This window comes from Schistocerca gregaria, chromosome 1 (assembly GCF_023897955.1).
Source record: "Schistocerca gregaria isolate iqSchGreg1 chromosome 1, iqSchGreg1.2, whole genome shotgun sequence".
Classification (NCBI taxonomy): Eukaryota; Metazoa; Arthropoda; class Insecta; order Orthoptera; family Acrididae; genus Schistocerca; species Schistocerca gregaria.
The window spans coordinates 664566187-664589200 of record NC_064920.1 but is presented as its reverse complement, the minus strand read 5'-3'; the positions used below and the strand labels follow the sequence as shown (position 1 = coordinate 664589200).

General features: G+C 40.7%; 1 protein-coding gene across 1 annotated transcript in view; it reads left to right on the top strand.

The window, feature by feature from the left end:
• The window catches only part of LOC126362173 (gamma-1-syntrophin), an 809668-nt gene that overhangs the window by 726592 nt on the left and 60062 nt on the right, over nt 1–23014 (top strand). The window contains exon 7 of the mRNA XM_050007857.1: nt 21822–21980. Within this exon, the coding sequence (XP_049863814.1) occupies nt 21822–21980 (159 nt within the window). The remainder of the gene's footprint in view (nt 1–21821; nt 21981–23014) is intronic.

Below are 23014 nucleotides of genomic sequence, written 5' to 3'. Positions count from 1 at the left end.
TTTATTTCACCTGTTTCTACTCCTTGCACTGATACAATCTGCTATCTGTTATTTAGGTAGGATTTGAGAGTTGGTGTAGCAGTATAAATTTAGCATGCTGAACAGGGTCTTATGTGGAATGCAATCAAATACCTCACCAAAGTCACAGAGTACCAGTGCTATAGATGCCTTGTTTTCAAAACCCTGACTTATATCTGTATCTATGTCAAGCACTGCCTTTGTAGTGACTTGCCTTCCGAAAGCCATGCTGACTATGATAAAAGAGGTTATTTCCTTCAAAATAACTTAATAGCAGATGTTTCGTTATGGGCCCCATCAGTTAACGCTGGTATTACAGATACAGGTCTACAACTTCACACTTCATGTGGATTACCTTTGTTGTAAACTGATTCTGTGCATGATACTTTCAAGAAGTCTGAAAATTCTCCAGAATGGAGGCTTTTATTTATTACTATTGACAGTAGTTGTGCAATTTCCCAGATTATAGTTTTTAAAATAGTACAGGACATGCCATAAATGTCAAGTGCTCCCTGTGCATTTGTATTATTTTACTGTTGTTATTATGTCTTTTGGATACACTCTCTTCCACATCACAATGCTCCAGTTATTTCCAAATTTTTCAGCAACTGCTCAGTCTATTCTGAAGTGAGAAATTTCACCTACTGTGCTTTCTACTATTTTATAAAAAATATATTAAATTCATCTGGACTGCAAGAATTTGAGCAAGAGGTCATCTTTGCTTATGTTTATTAATCAGATCCCATGCTGCCTTGCAAAGATTGTGAGCATTTTAAATAAATCTGGCATTGTTTTCATTCTTTGCTTTCTCTGCTTCTTTTCTGTACAGCCTTCTGACCTGTGAATAATTGCAATGTAGTCTGTCCTTGGTGCCAATATCTTCAGTGGCTTTGACTTTATCATTTAGTAGTTGCACAGTGCATTTTGTATTACCTAATCTAGAGGTACACCAGCTCTTTGACAGTTTTCTGTGCGAATTTTGACTTGACAATTAGATATCTCTTGGGTTTTAGTGGAAAAATTTCATCAAATCTGGCTTTAAGAGCCTGGAACATGGAACTGAATGTAGCATTTAGTGCCAATTCTTTCACACATTTGATGTCAGTCTATAAAAGACATTGCTCTTTTGAAAACATCTAAATTTTTCCCTACTTCTGAAGACATAATTTGAATTCCAGCTGCGAATTTGTTGTACTGAGTTTGTCCAAAGCTTCATTATTACTGCACTGTGATCTGCAAGAACAGGATCAATGACACTTACTTTGTAGTACCAACTATACAGGTTTGTATCAAGACAGACATCTCCTCTTTTTGGTAGATAACTTGCCACAAATAGTCCACAGGTGCTTACCAAGTTCATACAAGCTCTCTCTTTGTCAGGGCCTTCCATGAAAAAGGTATTGAAGTTTCTACATAAGCTAATTTTTCCTCCTAGACTCACTAGATTGCACAGATAGCTTTCCAGTTTGTTGATGAAGTGTTCAAATTTGCAGTTTGGGGAATGGTACACAGAACCAATAATTAAGCATCTGGCAGCCCCAACGCAGCGAATTCTAGATAAGAGTCCACAGTGAAGTTTCTTACATCAATGTTCTTGGCACCGAGCTTTCCATTTGTATACACAGACACACTGCCAATGTATAGAATTTTCTCTACACCATACATTCACCATGTCCAGATATTCAATATGCCCATAGTATTCTATTTCTGTATGGGCTAGCCAATGTTCAAGTATACATAATGCATCTGGTCTCACTTCCTCATCAAACAATGACAATGTATTGAGTTTTGTCGGAAGGCACTACATGTTTGCACTAGCTATAAATAAGGATGCATTTTTTTCAGTGATGAAGTATCATTTTTTATTGGAATATTCTTTGTCTTGGAAGTTTATCTTGCTGGATCATTGGGCAGTGTCAGGAATAAAAAATGTCTATCATAATGTCCTTGGTCCATATATTTTTGTCCATTATTTTATCTTTTAATCAAAATGAACACAGATTTTGAAGCTATTATTTAATCCCTTGATTTCCAATTTTTCAACTGTAAAGTTGTTGTGACTTTGGATAGTGGTTCTGTAAGAAGTCAGTTACAGTAGCAGCTATGGTGCCCCTCTTAATTTGTGAAGGTGAAATCAGCCTCTCAGCATTCCATTTTTGTCACGAGTATCTATTATGATTTTACTTCTGTTTTTAGTGCTGACATTTCCAAACATTTGCAATTTGGGCTTCAAAGTGGTTCTATACTGTTCACCAGCTTTCCCATTTTGTGACACAGTCTTGTACAACAGTTTATTTCCTTTTGCTGTGTCTGTAGTGGTTTTGGCCAGTTCATTGTTTTGTTTCACTATATTCAAATTTCTTCTGCCTCTCCACTTGTCGTTTACTTCCTGTCAATCTGTATTTTCACTTTCTGTAGAGTTTACATTCAGCAACTTGTTAACGCCCATATCTAGTTTGTATACAATGAGGAATTTTATTTCACAGACACACTTGTTGTTTGCACCTGAGCTGGTTGGCACTGCAGCAGTGTTTGGATCTTCATTAGAGTTTTTCTTGCTGAAAAATTACCGCTTGATAGTTTCACAGACTTTTTACTACTATTTTGATTGGTAATGGTGCTAGACACTGCTTCTATGGTGTCTTCCAGTCTGGCATCTGGATTTTGCCACAGACTTGTGATGTTTAACTGTCCAGTTTCGATCATAATACCTGCCACACTATTTTCAATAACCTTAGAACATTGTCTTTCCACATAGCTCGAAGACTGAGATGCTTCTTCACTGGGTGTCAACAACATTTCTAACCCACTGTTTGAAGCAATCACAGTATGAGTTTCATCTTTCATTTGTTTGTTATCAATGGTAAGTTCTTTCACTATTTTGATAAGATTACTCACTAATGCACCCAAATCAGCAACGTATTGTTGCCTAGCATTTAAAATTTGATTATGTTTGACTGTATTTGTGTCTTCTGAGATTTCATCACGTAACATCACTTCACAGTTTTCACAATTGTATTTTAACTGATCTTTTGAGCATTTTACAGTGCTATCTTTACTTATGGTGAAGCCAACACACTCACTCTGGCACAATTTACAGCATCACAACCACAAAAAAACAATAAATTCCTTAGTTTTAATATTTCTCTCATATTTAGCATAAAACATGCTCTCACTGCATGCTATCTTGCCAACAACTTGCTCCTGAAAAGCAAAGGCTCTAGGTTCGAATCCTTGTCCAGTATACAGTTTTAATCTGCCAGGATGTTTCAGATCAGCACACATTCTGCTGTAGAGAGAAAATCCTTTCTGGAAACAATCCCATTTCTTCACAGTATCCTTACTTTCAGGAGTGTTAGTCCACGAGATATGCAGGAGACTTCTGTGGATGATAGGAGAGAGGTGTTGGCGGAAGTACCTCTGTGAGTGTGGGTCATGAGTTGTATTTGCACAGCTCAGTCAGTGCAGCACTTGGCCATGAAAGGCAAAGGTCTCAGCTTTGAGACCCAGTCTGGCACACAGTTCCACACCTTCCAGGAAGTTCCTCTTTCAGTGAATTTTGTCATCAACATCTCCTTCCAAGGAGTAGGTGTTGCAGTCAGCTCTTCCAGTCTCTATTATCCATTCACCTCTTACAAGGCCTTCCTAGTTATCTCTTTCCAGTCAGGCAATAATTCCTCTCTCTTTTATTTGGTAATCTGTTTTCTGCCATTCTGTTAACATGCTCCTTCCATTTGCTTCTGTTCACTTCTCTCTTAGCATTAACTGAAAATATTGTTAGATCTGATCTTATTGTTTCATTCCTTATTTTATCCATGTTATTACTGCCCCTTACATATCCCATAAACTTCACCTCTGCTGTCTTTATTGGGCCTTAGTGATTTTTCTTTAGTCATTTTTGTCCATGTATCAGAATCATTTTCAAGAGTAAGCACAGTCATTACTCTATAGAATGTCATTTCTGGTTCCCTTCTTGTTTCCATTGCCAGAGTTCTTCCAATTGTTATGCATATATCTTGAAATATATTAACCTGCATCTCAATACCCTAGTAATAGTTGAAAGCAGTTTCACATCATAGATAACTGAAATGGGATACTTGTTCCAAAATTTTCTGTTTTACTATAATTTTCAATGTGCCTGAATTATTCCCTTTGAAAGCGATTATCTGTGTAATACTCTCTGATGTAGATAAATTGCAAGATACTGTAGTACCTGGTGGTATGCTAGATACTATTTTTATTCTGAACTGTATTTCATCTTTCAATTTCAGGACTAGGTTGTTGATATATAAATTAAGTAAACTGGATGAGAGACTGCAGCCTCGATAAACACCTTCATATCTTTCCATTGCCTTTTTCAAATATAGAAATAACTTTAGTTGTGTCCCATACTTCAGGTATGGAACAGTTCTTCCTACACATACTTTAAAAACTGGAGAAAGCAAAATTCTAAAATGATTCCTCCATATGTGATTAATTCAGTGTTAATTCAATATGAGCCAATAGCATTTCTACTTTATTTTCAACAGTGGCAATGAATCTTTCCCACAATTCACTATGGTACCTTTTTATCATTTTTTTTTGGTTTATTTCTTTTCTTTGTTCATGTGTGTTTATAAACAGACATATAAGGATTTAGTTTTGCTCTAATATTGTTGGCTGTTTTTATATTCCATATTTTCACATTTTCAAACTACTTTTCTGGTTTGATACTTTATTTTCCCATATATGGTACTTTGTTAGCTATGTACATCACTGATCTCGACCATTCTTCTTGAATAATGTCTTTAGTTACAACCATTTGCAGTTCGCCTGGGAGTCTTTGTTGATATAAATTCCTTATGCTTTCTTCCTGTAAAAGATGGGCTTCAGATTTCAAGTTTTTTTCTTTGGGTTTTTGTTACATTTGTTTATTTCCACCATCTTGCCCATATTTCAGTCTTTGAAGAAACTAGAAAGTGATCAGAATGTATATCATTACCTCTAAATACATCGGGTATCTCAAATTTGAGAGGGTTTTTTTCCCTACTTGTTACATAGTCAATTATTGAACTCTTGCACTCCACATGTTTATTTATGTCTTTTTATCCAAGCATCTGATTAAATGTAGCAAAATCTCATAATGTCCTACAATGTACATTTAAATTTATTTCACCAAATGTGCTTTCTGTATTTACTGTTAGTGCTTTTCTTATTCTTGACTTGAAATCTCCTAATCCTAAAAAATGACCAGTCTTATAATATTTATCTAATCCAAGGAATTTCAGAAGCAATAAACAGCAGATATTAAGTAGTATTTTTAGTAAGTTAAGGTGCATGCTGAGTTCCTTGTGATTTTCCCATTAGATCTACATCAATGAGAAATGTAAATCTATTCAAACCATTCACAGTTGCAGCTTCTAAATTTTTTAATTTTTAGTAATGATGATCACGATCATTGACAGCAGTATTGTGTGTAGGCCTACTCTTGTTTCCACTTGCTTCCTACTGAGAAATATGCATTAACATAAAACTTATTCCCAAATAATATTTACCTAGATAGTTTATCTGAGCTGCAATGTCACAATACACCATAGCTGTATCAATAAATGTTCATGTTTCATTAGTTAATATATTGTGTAATTTAAAGTGGTGATCATGTCCTTCCCTGAGCCTTTTAGTGCCAGTACAAATAGTACAACAATCATGTCTTCACCTCCCATGACCTATTGGCAAATTCACCACTTAGGTTACAACAATCTAATTCTCCTTTGCTTTGCAGTGCAAAAGTGCATCCACACTATGGTCCACAAAACTGACTACTGTCAAGTTGCTGCAAGCTGACACCTGAGAACTGCAGCTTCATGCCCCTTCCTCGGCCATTTGTGTAATATGATATTGTAAATCTATCACAATAGGACAGTGTTATCACAACTATGCAGATGACTATTGCTTTCATCCACAGTCATTAGTGCTATGCATCTGAAAGTTGGCAACAGCAGTGTAAGCTGTCAGGGATCTTCTTATACTGATTTGACCATATGTGACATACCTGCAGCAGTGTTGGTGAAAAAGCTATTAATTTTTGGACCCTGAGCATTATTTGCACAATTACATTCATATTAGTGAAATAATGTTTGGTAATGGTCATCAACACAACTTTAAGGTGACAGACAAGGTCAAAAATTCACATCTTTAACTACTGGTCATTCTGTAGCGTTCCGATTGCTCTCAGAAAAACTACTAGACTGCATATACACTGCTATCAGTATCCATTTACTCTCTCTCTGAGTTTTTGCTACATCCTCAACATACTCAACAAAGAAGAGAGTAGGCCTACTGGGATAAACTTTCAATGATATTAAGGCCAGAAAGTCTTAAAATAACCAAACAGTCCAGGTTTCAAAGGAAACAATACATACAGTCTACGATAGTCCTCAGCAAGTCCCTTTTCTCAACCTCCCGCTATTACCACTAATACACAACTGTCACTCAATAACACCACCAGTTTGGGCTAAATCACCTTGTACTTGATCTGTCAAAGTCACATCTGCCAGTCTGCTATCAATACAGAAAAAATGCTGATGTGAAATTGTTACATCATTTGTACTTGCCTGAAAATGATTATGAGCATTTGCTTCCTCCCTCCCACGAGGGTTTGTTTTTCTTGACAGATGTTTGCTTCAACTTCTCACATTAATTTGAGTATATTTTTGAATTGTTTCATTTGATTTATTATTATTATTATTATTATTATTATTATTATTATTATTATTCTAACATGTTCCTGTTATACCATGTTTACATGAATCTAATGTACACCAGTTTTTCACCATATGAATTATTCAAAATTGAGGTTCATTTAAGATTTGATGCTGCATAACAGTTGAATGCAGACTCAAATCTGCCATTCACTGGCAACATCACTGAAAGTTACGTGTTGCTCCTTAAGTCACAATGCATTGTTCTAATTCTAAATTACATTACAAAATTCTTGGGCTACTACTGCATAGTGTCTTTGTATTAAGTAGTTATGAAATGGAAGTCAAGTAGAGAAGAACATTTTATGATGCTACTTTCAAGAATAAAGTAATTTTTATGCTGAAAAATGTGGTAACAGGAGAGCAGCACAAGAGTTCAGTGTTACTGAGAGCAACATTCACTTCTGGAAGAAAAAAATTGGCATTATTTGCAAACACTGCAACTAAAAATACATTCACTGGCCCTCACAAAGAAAGACATCCTGATATTAAAGTAAAAGTTTTGGAATTTGCCTGTGAAAGGAGGAAGAATGGGCAACCTGTAACTAGTGACATCATTAGACATGAAGCAAAAGAGGTGGCTGCAGTTCTTAATATACTGAGGCATAAAAGCTAGCCACAGATGGGCTGATCACTTTATGATATGGGTGGGCTTATCTCTAGAGTGCTTTACAATAGTATGCCAGAAGCTTCCACAGGATTTTGAGGAAAATTTTCAAGAAATTTCAAGAAATGTCATCATACTTTGGAAACAGAAGAATGTTTCAGTGAGCCAAACAGGCAACACTGATGACACATCAATTTGGTTTATATACTGTGTAGTTAAAAGCAGTGCATAACTCTAATGCTAGCAAACTTCCCCTTTTCTTAATCTTCAGGTGGAAAACTAGCCCGAAGACACCTAAAAATGAAAAACTGTTCCCTGATGATGCCATTGTTCAAAATCAAGAGAAGGGATGGACAACTGAAACTTTAAGCCTTGACTGGCTCCAAAACATATGGGAACTCTGTCTGATGGACTTTCCCAATTACCATCAATGCCTTGTCTTGATGCATTTTGTGGTCATCTTACTGACAACATAAAAAAGAAAATCTGCAGCCTAGCCCGTTATCTTGTTATTATTCCTGAAGGAATGACTTCTGTGTGGCAATCCCTGAACATTATACAAATAAATTTTTCATAGCTTCCGTTCAGGAGCAGTATGTGAACCAAACTGTGAATTGATCCTAACAAGAAAAGTTAAGCATGCTGATTGCACACTGGGTTTTGACTCCCTGAAAGAGCATTGAAGCACCAATGACCATAAAATCATTCAAGAAATATTGTATTTCAAATACTCTGGATGGCAGTGACAAGTAGTTGTGCTTTGTAATGATGTGGGAGTGATGGGGAATGAGGAGACAAATCTGTTTCTGATGTGTACTCCTCCATGGATATCAGTAATGATGACATTAGTGAATAATGGTGAGAAACACCTTTAATTCATGATATGTTTGTTTGCATGACATGTAGGTAATCAATTCAGGCATTCTTTTTTTAATAGTGACTGTCACTTAACAATGCCTCACTTAAAAATTGTTTGTTTCCAAGACTTACCAAGCGGGAAAGCGCCGGTAGATAGACACAATGAATAAAACACACACACACAGAATTTCGAGCTTTCGCAACCGGCGGCTGCTTCGTCAGGAAAGAGGGAAGGAAAAGGCACAAGCAGACATATTTAAAGGCAAAGAAAGAGTAAGGGCAGAGCTGTAAGTCGAGGCGGAAGTGTGGAGGCAAAGATGTTGTTGAAAGACAGGTGAGGTATGAAAGGCGGCAACTTGAAATTAGCGGAGATTGAGGCCTGGTGGATAACAAGAAGAGAGGATATATTGAAGGGCAAGTTCCCATCTCCAGAGTTCAGATAGGTTGGTGTTGGTGGGAAGTATCTGGATAACACAGACGGTGTAACGCTGTGCCAAGATGTGCTGGCCGTGCACCAAGGCATGTTTAGCCACAGGGTGATCCTCATTACCAACAAACACTGTCAGCCTGTGTCTATTCATGCGAATGGACAGTTTGTTGCTGGTCATTCCCACATAGAAAGACTCACAGTGTAGGCAGGTCAGTTGGTAAATCACGTGGGTAATTTCACATGTGGCTCTGCCTTTGATCGTGTACACCTTCCAGGTTAGAGGACTGGAGTAGGTGGTGGTGGGAGGGTGCATAGGACAGGTTTTACACTGGGGGCAGTTACAAGGGTAGGAGCCAGAGGGTAGGGAAGGTGGTTTGGGGATTTCATAGGGATGAACTAAGAGGTTACGAAGGTTAGATGGACGGCAGAAAGACACAAGTGGGGCAGTTTTGGGGTTCTTTTGTGAGAGGTTCTGGGTTTGAGGGGATGAGGAAGTGGCTCTGGTTATTTGCTTCTGTACCAGGTCAGGAAGGTAGTTGTGGGATGCGAAAGCTGTTTTCAGGTTTTTGGTGTAATGGTTCAGGGATTCAGGACTGGAGCAGATTCGTTTGCCACGAAGGCCTAGGCTGTAGGGAAGGGACCGTTTGATATGGAATGGGTGGCAGCTGTCATAATGGAGGTACTGTTGCTTGTTTGTGAGTTTGATGTGGACGGATGTGTGCAGCTGGCCATTGGACAGATGGAGGTCAACGTCAAGGAGAGTGGCATGGGATTTGGAGTAGGACCAGGTGAATCTGATGGAACCAAAGGAGTTGAGGTTGGAGAGGAAATTCTGGAGTTGTTCTTCACTGTGAGTCCAGATCATGAAGATGTCATCAATAAATCTCTACCAAACTTTGGGTTGGCAGGCTTGGGTAACCAAGAAGGCTTCCTCTAAGTGACCCATAAATAGGTTGGCATACGAGGGGGCCAACCTGGTACCCATGGCTGTTCCCTTTAATTGTTGGTATGTCTGGCCTTCAAAAGTGAAGAAGTTGTGGGTCAGGATGAAGCTGGCTAAGGTGATGAGGAAAGAGGTTTTAGGTAGGGTGGCAGGTGATCAGCGTGAAAGGAAGTGCTCGACTGCAGCGAGTCCCTGGACGAGTGGGATATTTGTGTATAGGGAAGTGGCATCAATGGTTACAAGGATGGTTTCCGGGGGTAACAGACTGGGTAAGGATTCCAGGCGTTCGAGAAAGTGGTTGATGAAGGATGGGAGACTCCATGTAATGGGTTGAAGGTGTTGATCTACGTAGGCAGAGATACGTTCTGTGGGGGCTTGGTAACCAGCTACAAAGGGGCGGTCGGGATGTTTGGGTTTGTGAATTTTAGGAAGTAGGTAGAAGGTAGGAGTGCGAAGGTTTGTGAATTTTAGGAACTAGGTAGAAGGGAGGAGTTCGAGGTGTCGGCGGGGTCAGGAGTTTGATGGAGTCAGGTGAAAGGTTTTGTAGGGGGCCTAAGGTTCTGAGGATTCCTTGAAGCTCCGCCTGGACAGTAGGAATGGGATTACCTTGGCAAACTTTGTATGTAGAGTTGTCTGATAGCTGACGCAGTCCCTCTGCCACATACTCCCGACGATCAAGTACCACGGTCGTGGAACCCTTGTCAGCTGGAAGGATGATGATGGATTGGTCAGCTTTCAGATCACAGATAGCCTGGGCTTCAGCTGTGGTGATGTTGGGAGCAGGATTAAGGTTTTTCAAGAAAGACTGAGAGACAAGGCTAGAAGTGAGAAATTCCTGGAAGGTTTGGAGAGGGTGATTATGAGGAAGAGGAGGTGGGTCCCAGTGTGATGGAGGACGGAACTGTTCCTGGCAGGGTTCAATTTGGATAGTGTCTTGGGAGTTGGATCATTAGGAGTGGGATCAGGATTATTTTTCTTCGTGGCAAAGTGATATTTCCAGCAGAGACTACGAGTGTAGGACAGTAAATCTTTGACAAGGGCAGTTTGGTTAAATCTGGGAGTGGGGCTGAAGGTAAGGCCTTTGGATAGGGCAGAGGATTCGGATTGGGAGAGAGGTTTGGAGGAAAGGTTAACTACTGAATTGGGGTGTTGTAGTTCCAGATTGTGTTGACTAGAATTTTGAGGTGTTGGGTGGAGTGGAGCTTGAAGTGGGAGATTGAGTAGATGGGAGAGACTGGGTCTGTGTGCAATGAGAGGAGGTTGAGGTTTGTTGGAAAGGTTGTGGGGGGTGAGTGAGTTGCCTTTCCGGAGGTGGAAAACGAGGAGATTGGATAGTTTTTTGAGGTAGAGGGTGGCATGCTGTTCTAATTTGCGGTTGGCCTGTAGGAGGATGCTATGAACAGCCGGTGTGGATGTGGGAGAGGAAAGATTGAGGACTCTGATTTGGGATAGTAGTTGACGGGTGTGTTCATTGGCCGAGTTGATGTATAGGTGAAGGATTAGGCGGGTGAGGGCTACGGATTGTGCTGTTTGGAACTGGTATAAGGACTGATGGAAAGAAGGATTGCAGCCAGAGATGGGAACTTTAAGTGTGAGGCCTTTGGGGGTAATGCCAAATGTCAGACAAGCCTGAGTAAATAAAATATGGGAGCGTAATCTGGCTAGGGTGAAGGCATGTTTGTGGAGGGAATGTAAATAAAATTTAATGGGGTCCAAAACACGTTAAAGGGTCGGGAAACTCAGGAAAATTTCCAATAAACTGCGTGTAAGTGTATTTAAAGGACTGGTTATGTACTGGCAGTTTATGAAAATGAGGCTAACAATTGTTTGACGAAGAAATAATATTGTTCAAACCTGTGGGAAGCTGCTAAAAAAAGATAGGTTATGTGGGAAAAACGGGAATGGAAATAAAATGAAAGTTGTTGGAAATAGTTGAGATGGATGTTTAATGGGTGAAAGGAACTGAAGCTGTGAAATAGTATTCACGAGTTTACATGAAATGTTTGTAAACTTGGAACAGTGGATTTTAAAGCAGCGGTAATGTTGAAAGCGTTAAAAGTTTTTAGGTTATGGTTTGGAAGTAAATTACGTATTATTGAGTATAATTAGGCAGGATAAAATGTATGGTAGATTATGGAAATAGGGATGATGAATACAAAGTGAAACTAGTTGTACAAACAAAAAGAGAAAGTAAGATGATAGAAAAGGTTTCGAAATGCAGCAGAGACAATAACAAACGTAATTGTTGGGTTCAAATTAATGATGTAAATAAAATAGAAAGAAACTTCCACATGGGAAAAACATATTAAAAACAAAGATTCACAGACTTACCAAGCGGGAAAGCGCCGGTAGACAGGCACAATAAAATAACACACAAACACACACACAAAATTACGAGCTTTCGCAACCGGCAGTTGCTTCGTCAGGAAAGAGGGAAAGAGAAGGAAAGACGAAAGGATGTGGGTTTTAAGGGAGAGGGTAAGGAGCCATTCCAATCCCGCGAGCGGATAGACTTACCTTAGGGGGAAAAAAGGATAGGTATATACTCGCACACATTTGTATTCATCTTCCCTTTTTCCGTAATCTACCATACATTTTATCCTGCTAGTTATACTTAATAATACGTAATTTACTTCCAAATCATACCCTAAAAATTTTTAACGCTTTCAACATAACCGCTGCTATAAAATCCACTGTTCCAAGTTTACAAACATTTCGTGTAAACTCGTGAATACTATTTCACAGCTTCAGTTCCTTTCACCCATTAAACAACCATCTCAGCTATTTCCAACAACTTTCGTTTTATTTCCATTCCCGTTTTTCCCATATAACCGATCATTTTTTAGCAGCTTCCCACAGGTTTAAACGTTATTATTTCATCAAACAATTGTTAGCCTCATTTTCATAAACTGCCAGCACGCAACCAGTCCTTTGAATACATTTACACGCATATTTTTCGAGATTTATTTCGAAAAATTTATCCGGGAAATTTTTTCGAAATTTTTACCAAAAATTTTTTCTTTTTTTTTCTTTCGAAATTTTTTTCGAGAAATTTTTTTCGAAATTTTCCTGAATTTCCCCACCCTTTAACGTGGTTTAGAGACAACACAACTACCTAACCTTTGCACCCATTGTTGTTCACCAACCTAAATTCAGCACAGGATCAACATAGCTCATCTCAAACCAACACTTTTTCGACTTTTTTCACACCTTTATCTCTCCCTATATAAATTTCTATTTACTCTCACTTTAACCTCATATTACCCTTTCCACCTTCTAATACCATGTCAACCTCACAACATCCCTACAACGACCCCATTAAATTTTATTTACATTCGATCCGCAAACATGCCTTCACCCTAGCCAGATTACGCTCCCATATTTTATTTACTCAGGCTTGTCTGACATTTGGCATTACCCCCAAAGGCCTCACACTTACAGTTCCCATCTCTGGCTGCAATCCTTCTTTCCATCAGTCCTTATACCAGTTCCAAACAGCACAATCCGTAGCCCTCACCCGCCTAATCCTTCACCTATACATCAACTCGGCCAATGAACACACCCGTCAACTACTATCCCAAATCAGAGTCCTCAATCTTTCCTCTCCCACATCCACACCGGCTGTTCATAGCATCCTCCTACAGGCCAACCGCAAATTAGAACAGCATGCCACCCTCCACCTCAAAAAACTGTCCAATCTCCTCGTTTTCCACCTCCGGAAAGGCAATCACTCACCCTTCACAACTTTTCCAACAAACCTCAACCTCCTCTCATTGCACACAGACCCAGTCTCTCCCATCTACTCAATCTCCCACTTCCAGCTCCACTCCCCCCAACACCTCAAAATTCTAGTCAACACAATCTGGAACCACAACACCCCAATTCAGTAGTTAACCTTTCCTCCAAACCTCTCTCCCAATCCGAATCCTCTGTCCTATCCAAAGGCCTCACCTTCAGCCCCACTCCCAGATTTAACAAAACTGCCCTTGTCAAAGATTTACTGTCCTACACTCGTAGTCTCTGCTGGAAATATCACTTTGCCACGAAGAAAAATAATCCTGATCCCACTCCTAATGATCCAACTCCCAAGACAGTATCCAAATTGAACCCTGCCTGGAACAGTTCCGTCCTCCATCACAGTGGGACCCACTTCCTCTCCCTCATAATCACCCTCTCCAAACCTTCAAGGAATTTCTCACTTCCAGCTTTGCCTCTCAATCTTTCTTGAAATACCATAATCCTACTCCCAACATCTCCACAGCTGAAGCCCAGGCTATCCGTGATCTGAAAGCTGACCGATCCATCATCATTCTTCCAGCTGACAAGGGTTCCACGACCGTGGTACTTGATCGTCGGGAGTATGTGGCTGAGGGACTGTGTCAGCTTTCAGATGACTCTACATACAAAGTTTGCCAAGGTAATCCCATTCCTGATGTCCAGGCGGACCTTCAAGGAATCCTCAGAACCTTAGGCCCCCCTACAAAACCTTTCACCTGACTGCATCAAACTCCTGACCCCACCGACACCTCGCACTCCTACCTTCTACCTACTTCCTAAAATTCACAAACCCAAACATCCTCGCCGCCCCATTGTAGCTGGTTACCAAGCCCGCACAGACGTATCTCTGCCTATGTAGATCAACACCTTCAACCCATTACATACAGTCTTCCACCCTTCATCAAAGACACCAACCACTTTCTCGAACGCCTGCAATCTGTACCCAGTCTGTTACCCCCGGAAACCATCCTTGTAACCATTGAGGCCACTTCCCTATACACAAATATCCTGCATGTCCAGGGCCTCGCTGCAATGGAGCACTTCCTTTCACGCCGATCACCTGCCACCCTACCTAAAACCTCTTTCCTCATCACCTTAGCCAGCTTCATCCTGACCCACAACTTCTTCACTTTTGAAGGCCAGACATACCAACAATTAAAGGGAACAGCCATGGGTACCAGGATGGCACCCTCGTATGCCAACCTATTTATGGGTCACTTAGAGGAGGCCTTCTTGGTTACCCAAGCCTGCCAACCCAAAGTTTGGTACAGATTTATTGATGACATCTTCATGATCTGGACTCACAGTGAAGAACAACTCCAGAATTTCCTCTCCAACCTCAACTCCTTTGGTTCCATCAGATTCACCTGGTCCTACTCCAAATCCCATGCCACTTTCCTTGACGTTGACCTCCATCTGTCCAATGGCCAGCTTCACACATCCGTCCACATCAAACCCACCAACAAGCAACAGTACCTCCATTATGACAGCTGCCACCCATTCCATATCAAACGGTCCCTTCCCTACAGCCTAGGCCTTCGTGGCAAACGAATCTGCTCCAGTCCTGAATCCCTCGACCATTACACCAACAACCTGAAAACAGCTTTCGCATCCTGCAACTACCCTCCCTACCTGGTACAGAAGCCGATAACCAGAGCCACTTCCTCATCCCCTCAAACCCAGAACCTCTCACAGAAGAACCCCAAAACTGCCCCACTTGTGACAGGATACTTCCCGGGACTGGATCAGACTCTGAATGTGGCTATCCAGCAGGGATACGACTTCCTAAAATCCTGCCCCGAAATGAGATCCATCTATCATGAAATCCTCCCCACTCCACCAAGTGTGTCTTTCCGCCATCCACCTTACCTTTGTAACCTCTTAGTTCATCCCTATGAAATCCGCAAACCACCTTCCCTACCCTCTGGCTCCTACCCTTGCAACCGCAACCGGTGTAAAACCTGTCCTATGCACCCTCCCACCACCACCTACTCCAGTCCTGCAACCTGGAAGATGTACACGATCAAAGGGAGAGCCACGTGTGAAAGCACCCACGTGATTTACCAACTGACCTGCCTACACTGTGACGCTTTCTATGTGGGAATGACCAGCAACAAACTGTCCATTCGCATGAATAGACACAGGCAGACAGTGTTTGTTGGTAATGAGGATCACCCTGCGGCTAAACATGCCTTGGTGCTCGGCCAGCACATCTTGGCACAGTGTTACACCGTCCGAGTTATCTGGATACTTCCCACCAACACCAACTTATCCGAACTCCGAAGATGGGAACTCGCCCTTCAGTATTTCCTCTCTTCTCGATACCACCAGGCCTCAACCTCCGCTAATTTCAAGTTGCCGCCGCTCATACATCACCTGTCTTTCAACAACTTCTTTGCCTCTGTACTTCCGCCTCGACTGACATCTCTGCCCTTACTCTTTGCCTTTAAATATGTCTGCTTGTGTCTGTGTATGTGCGGATAGATATGTGTGTGTGTGCAAGTGTACATCTGTCCTTTTTTCCCCTAAGGGAATTCTTTCCACTCCCGGGATTGGAATGTCACCTTACCCTCTCCCTTAAAACCCACATCCTTTCGTTTTTCCCTCTCCTTCCTTCTTTCCTGAAGAAGGAACCATCAGTTGCGAAAGCTAGTAATTCTGTGTGTGTGTTTGTGTGTTTTGTTTATTGTGCCTGTCTGCTGACGATTTCCCGCTTGGTAAGTCTTGGAATCTTTGCCTGTCTGCCGGCGCTTTCCCGCTTGGTAAGTCTTGGAATCTTTGTTTTTAATATATATATATATATATATATATATTAAAAACAAAGATTCCAAGACTTACCAAGCGGGAAAGCGCCGGCAGACAGGCACATGAACAAAACACACAAACAGAATTACGAGCTTTCGCAACTGGCAGTTGCTTCGTCAGGAAAGAGGGAAGGAGAGGGAAAAATGAAAGGATGTGGGTTTTATGGGAGAGGGTAAGGAGTCATTCCAATCCCGGGAGCGGAAAGACTTCCCTTAGGGGAAAAAAAGGACAGGTGTACACTCGCACACACACACACATATCCATCCGCACATACACAGACACAAGCAGACATATTTAAAGGCAAAAAGTAAGGGCAGAGATGTCAGTCGAGGCGGAAGTACAGAGGCAAAGAAGTTGTTGAAAGACAGGTGATGTATGAGCGGCGGCAACTTGAAATTAGCGGAGGTTGAGGCCTGGCGGATATCGAGAAGAGAGGATATACTGAAGGGCGAGTTCCCATCTCCGGAGTTCGGATAGGTTGGTGTTGGTGGGAAGTATCCAGATAACTCGGACGGTGTAACACTGTGCCAAGATGTGCTGGCCGTGCATCAAGGCATGTTTAGCCACAGGGTGATCCTCATTTCCAACAAACACTGTCTGCCTGTGTCCATTCATGCAAATGGACAGTTTGTTGCTGGTCATTCCCACATAGAAAGCATCACAGTGCAGGCAGGTCAGTTGGTAAATCACGTGGGTAATTTCACATGTGGCTCTCCCTTTTATCGTGTACACCTTCCGGGTTACAGGACTGGAGTAGGTGATGGTGGGAGGGTGCATAGGACAGGTTTTACACCGGGGGCGGTTGCAAGGGTAGGAGCCAGAGGGTAGGGGAGGTGGTTTGGGGATTTCATAGGGATGAACCAAGAGGTTACGAATGTTAGGTGGACGGCGGAAAGACACTCTTGGTGGAGTGGGGAGGATTTCATGATAGATGAATCTCATTTCGGGGCAGGATTTTAGGAAGTCGTATCCCTGCTGGAGAGCCACATTCAAGGTCTGATCCAGTCCCGGGAAGTATTCTGTTACAAGTGGGGCACTTTTGGGGTTCTTCTGTGAGAGGTTCTGGGTTTGAGGGGAGAAGGCTTCCTCTAAGCGACCCATAAATAGGTTGGCATACGAGGGGGCCATCCTGGTACCCATGGCTGTTCCCTTTAATTGTTGGTATGTCTGGCCTTCAAAAGTGAAGAAGTTGTGGGTCAGGATGAAGCTGGCTAAGGTGACGAGGAAAGAGGTTTTAGGTAGGGTGGCAGGTGATCGGCGTGAAAGGAAGTGGACCATCCTTGTAACCATTGATGCCACTTCCCTATACACAAATATCCCGCACGTCCAGGGCCTCGCTGCAATGGAGCACTTCCTTTCACGCCGCCGCTCATACCTCACCTGTCTTTCAACAACTTCTTTGCCTCTGTACTTCCGCCTCGACTGACATCTCTGCCCTTACTCTTTGCCTTTAAATATGTCTGCTTGTGTCTGTGTATGTGCGGATGGATATGTGTGTGTGTGTGCGAGTGTACACCTGTCCTTTTTTTTTCCCCTAACGGAAGTCTTTCCGCTCCCGGGATTGGAATGACTCCTTACCCTCTCCCTTAAAACCCACATCCTTTCATTTTTCCCTCTCCTTCCCTCTTTCCTGACGAAGCAACTGCCAGTTGCGAAAGCTCGTAATTCTGTGTGTGTGTTTGTGTGTTTTGTTCATGTGCCTGTCTGCCGGCGCTTTCCCGCTTGGTAAGTCTTGTTGGAATCTTTGTTTTTAATATATATATATATATATATATATATATATATATATATATATATATATATATAATTGTTGGATTCAAATTAATGATGATGTAAATAAAATAGAAAGAAACTTCCACATGGGAATAATATATATCTTTGTTTTATATATATATATATATATACAATAGAAAGAAACTTCCACATGGGAAAAATATATGAAAAACAAAGATTCCAAGACTTACCAAGCGGGAAAGCGCCGGCAGACAGGCACATGAACAAAACACACAAACACACACACAGAATTACGAGCTTTCGCAACTGGCAGTTGCTTCGTCAGGAAAGAAGGAAGGAGAGGGAAAAATGAAAGGATGTGGGTTTTAAGGGAGAGGGTAAGGAGTCATTCCGATCCCGGGAGCGGAAAGACTTCCCTTAGGGGGAAGAAAGGACAGGTGTACACTTGCACACAGACACATATCCATCCGCACATACACAGACACAAGCATACATTTGTTTGTTTGTGTATCGACCTGCCAGTGCTTTTGTTTGGTAAGTCACATCATCTTTGTTTTTAGATATATTTTTCCCACGTGGAATGTTTCCCTCTATTTCATATATATCCATTGTTGTACAAAATAAATTTAGTGTACTAGTGACGTGCCAAAAAGCTCTTTTCCATGATTTTAATTTTTAAAACTGGAGAGTACATTACATGATTACATGTGATGGCTCATTATATTCATGTAATGATGGTGAAACTGTGACTTCCTATTTAATAATCAGCTTGTTTCATGTTTGATTCTCATTCTACTTCAGCCATTATAAGATCTACAAAATATTTTGGTGCTTGCTCAACTAGATTTGTTAAACAATTGCCTTTTTTCCAAAGTCTGCAGAATCTTCTTTTTCCAAAATTCCAAATTTGTTGCTTAATTTAATCATGTACCTATCCTCCCTCTTCCCCCCACCCTCCTGCCCAGCCACCCAATATCTGTATCTATTTTTACTCTGCGCCTTATTACACCACTCTCAAAGAAAATTCTGAAGTGTTTCTGGATTGTCACCATCTGATGCATTTCCTTGCTGTTCTGTAAAAGATAATCAATTGCATTTTAATTCCATTTCTTCCTGTCTTCTGATCTTATGTCCCATACATTTTTATTTCTAAAGATCATATAACTTGTATGTAGCCAATCCTTATGTGGTGAAGTGTGAGCATACAAGTTGCTGGGCATTCCCCACTATCTAAGCCATTTTTGAAGTATCCTCAGTCCACTGCTTGCAAGCACTATTATCCAGGCTATAGAAAGGCGTAAATGTTTCTCAAGCTCAGATCTTGTGAGAACCACCAACACTTGATGACAGCAGTGCTTTCAAATCAGCAATCTGTCAGACTTTTTGTGCCCAGTAAATCATCTACTCAAGAATGTAGCAGTCACTGATTTGCTATACTGCGTGCAGTTAGGGGTAATAAGCAGTCCATCCACATATATTCCTCACAAAGTTATACAGTAATATTTTCTCCTTATGGTTACTAACAGCTGCACAGAGTGAATGATTTCCCTCAGTTCATGCTAAGATGCAGTTATGCACTCTCATTCCAGTTCTTTGTATAGCCATACCTTTGAAAAACATAACCACACCATAACCTCAAAATTTTACTGTTGGCACTACACAAGCTGGCAGATGACATTATTCCAGTATTCACCACATCCACACCTTGTCATTGGATTGCCACATTGTGTACCAACATTCCACACAACGTTTATCCAAAGTTCAATCATCCAATGTTTATACTCCTTACACCAAGTGAGGTGTTGTTCAGCATTTACCAGCATGATATGTGGGTTATGAGCAACTGCTCCACCATGAAATCCAAGCTTTCAGACCTCCCACCTAACTGTCATAGTACATTCAGTGGATCCAGATGCAGTTTGGAATTCCTGGGTACGGTCTGGATAGATGTCTGCCTATTACACATTATGACCCTCTTCAATTGTCTGCGGTCTCTGTCAGTCAACAGACGAGGTCGGCCTGTATGCTTTTGTGCTGTACATGTCCCTTCACACTTCCACATCACTATCACATAGGAAACAGTGGACTTAGGGATGTTTAGGAGTGTGGGAATCTCGCATACAGACATATGACACAAGTGACACTCAATCACCAGACCACGTTCGAAGTCTGTGAGTTCCACGGAGTGCCCTTTTCCGCTCCCTCACAATGCCTAATGACTACTGAGGTTCGTGATATGGAGTACTTGGCAGTAGGTGGCAGCACAATGCACCTGATATGAAAAACTTATGTTTTTGGGGGTGTTTGGATACTTTTGATCACACAGTGTGTTTTGCCGTCACTCAGTTATGAATAAACAAAAAGCAAAAAATTCTTTGTTCAAGCAGAATTCAGCTTAGCAAAGGGCACTATCCATGTCATAGAAACCTGTCACAAAGCTCCTACTGCCCAGTCAGCACAATGGTGTGTTCCTTTGACTTGATTGTGTGTCAGTGGACATCTAATGTGTCATTAACTGTGCCTGTCAACAGTGCATTCATTTACATTGTAGTATATGTCAAATATCAACTTAACTCTCTTTCACACATTACTTTTTCACATTTATCCAGGGAAATGATTGTCCCAGTGATGTATTTAAAATAGCTACAAGCTCATCCAATTTTTTGGGAGAGTCTTTGCATGTTTAAAAAGTGCACCATGTCCTCACTGGGCAAAGTACTGGTCAAAACCAGAACAAAGTCCTACAAAGACCTGTCTGGAAACAAATCCCTGTTGAGATGTGTGCCATTGTGTTGAGAAAAGTCAGTACAACAGTGGTGTAGGCTGTCTTCCTATCGATGTTGATTGCCATTTCTTCTTGGTTATACTCGTCTCTGTACTTAGTCCTCTGATTATGATGCTATAGTCAGATAAAGCACTTACCACTGTCTCCTACATCAACCATCCAATACATATTGTTTTGAGGTTGTGGTGACATCAGAACAAGATTAGTGATTCCATGGATTGTGAACAATGTAGGCTTCAACAATGAAATGGAATCCTATTATTGCATTTGGAAAATGACTGGTTATCATTAATCAAAGGCATGTGTCATGTGTGCTGAAGGACATCATAAAAATCCCATTCCATCTGGGAAAAAAGGGGGGAGGGGAGGATGAATGGTATCATTTGATGTTGATGCAGTAGCATGCTTTCCCCTTTCAGTTGACCTTAAGTCCATATAATTCTGGATATGGTGTCATTTAAGAGCATTCGTGTGTTCCACATCCCTCAACAATGAGAACCTATTACAGGAGCGTATGTGTCATGGATGTAACAAAATCCACTGGCATTCAAGTGCATATGCAGAAGTTCATTACTCTTTGAGGAGGAGGTCTGAAGAATGTGTAAGACCAAATGGTGACCGTTTGAGCTTCTCATGTAGTATCTTGCAGGCAGGTGGCTGTCATAGACCAGAATGGTCCATACCTCAAATATTTGCTTCTGGATATACATTTATAGAAAGTTTTAGCCTAGTTTCGACCAGTACTATCTTCTGTAAGAGTATGGAACACTTAAAAAACAAAAGAACACACACAGAGTGGGGGAGAGAGGGGGGTGGGGAGAAAACTGAACAGATGATTGTGCTGTGTTGTTTTCTTGTTACAGGACCCAGATTTGTTGCTTTTTTTCCCTAACCAAGCTAACAATTCCATTTTAGTTTGTTGACCACCTGGAACTGAAACAGAAATCATGCTACTGATCAATCATGCCACAAAAGATTTAAAGGTGTTATCCAGATTCATTCACAGTGATTTTGCTCTCTGTATTTGAAAATAAACTCTTTGAATTTTAATGCTAGATTCTCTGTGTTTCTGTAGCAAATTTGTTTTAATATAAAAACAAAATGTACTCATTTTCTTTTTGCAGATGAAACTTTACAACCGTAACTTCCCTGCCACAGAACGAATTGAATACATGGGATGGGTCAATGAAGGAATACTCAACAACAATCAACCATGGCAAAATTACAAACCACGTTTCTTAACACTGAAAGGAACTGATGTGTTGTTGTTTGACTCACCTCCAGTAAGAGACAGTATTGTACTTTTAGTTACAGGATATTATTAGCTTTCCAGTCTGCTGACACTAGATTTAAACCATAATTACATGCAAAGTATTAAGCTCTTACTTATGTATTTCATTCTACAGATTTGTTTATTATGTCTCCTTTGAATATACTGTTTTTGCTGGATGAGAACTGCAGAAATAAAGTGAAGCTTCATTGCTTTACTTCCAGTTGCAGTACAGTGAAGTCCACTAAAGGGTAAACAATAACTGTCATAAAACATATTTTTGTAGATATCAATGAGTTATCTTTGGCTGTTTGATAGAAGTTAATTTATAGGACTCTTCTTTCAAGTGCTCAGCCCTAATTACATCATTAAAGAAAGCATCAGTGGTGTTGAAAAACAAAACGACACCATGCAGAGTGTCTGTTGGTGATAGGTAGTGCTCTTAATTTTCAGATGAATTTTCTTCCCAGGTAATAGGATTTATTCACAGGCCCCTTGAAGAACAAATTGTTCCAGGAAGTAGGGAGTAAAGGTAATTTTGCTCCATGTTTAATGCCATCATTGACATCATACTGTATGCATCAAAAGGATCAAATCTGAAAGAATAAAAATAGCAAATATATCACTTCATCATCCGATGTCCACAATTAGAGTATAAAAGTCATATTTTTCCAGTTGAGGCAACAATAAATTTCTAAGAGTCTGTGTATTTGCTTTTCAAGTAATATTTACTATGCTGTGAAAACATTGTAGAGCTCTGATAGTTACAGCATAAGTCTCTTGTTTTGTGGCAGCAGACATCAACCAGAAAAACAATAGCAGTGTGTTGAAAAATGAAGTTAACATGCCTATAAACATGAAAGCTTTTGCATTGTTTCATTAAATGCATCAGTTACTGTTGCTTTGTATCAGCAAAAATTAACATTTTTAAAAGTGGCAAATACCCCATGCACTGCAGCAACAGGTGCATGGCACAGAACCCCCTTGTGCTCAGAAGCATACAGATCATGGTGCAGTGTTTTCCTGGGCAATGTGTCATCTATTACA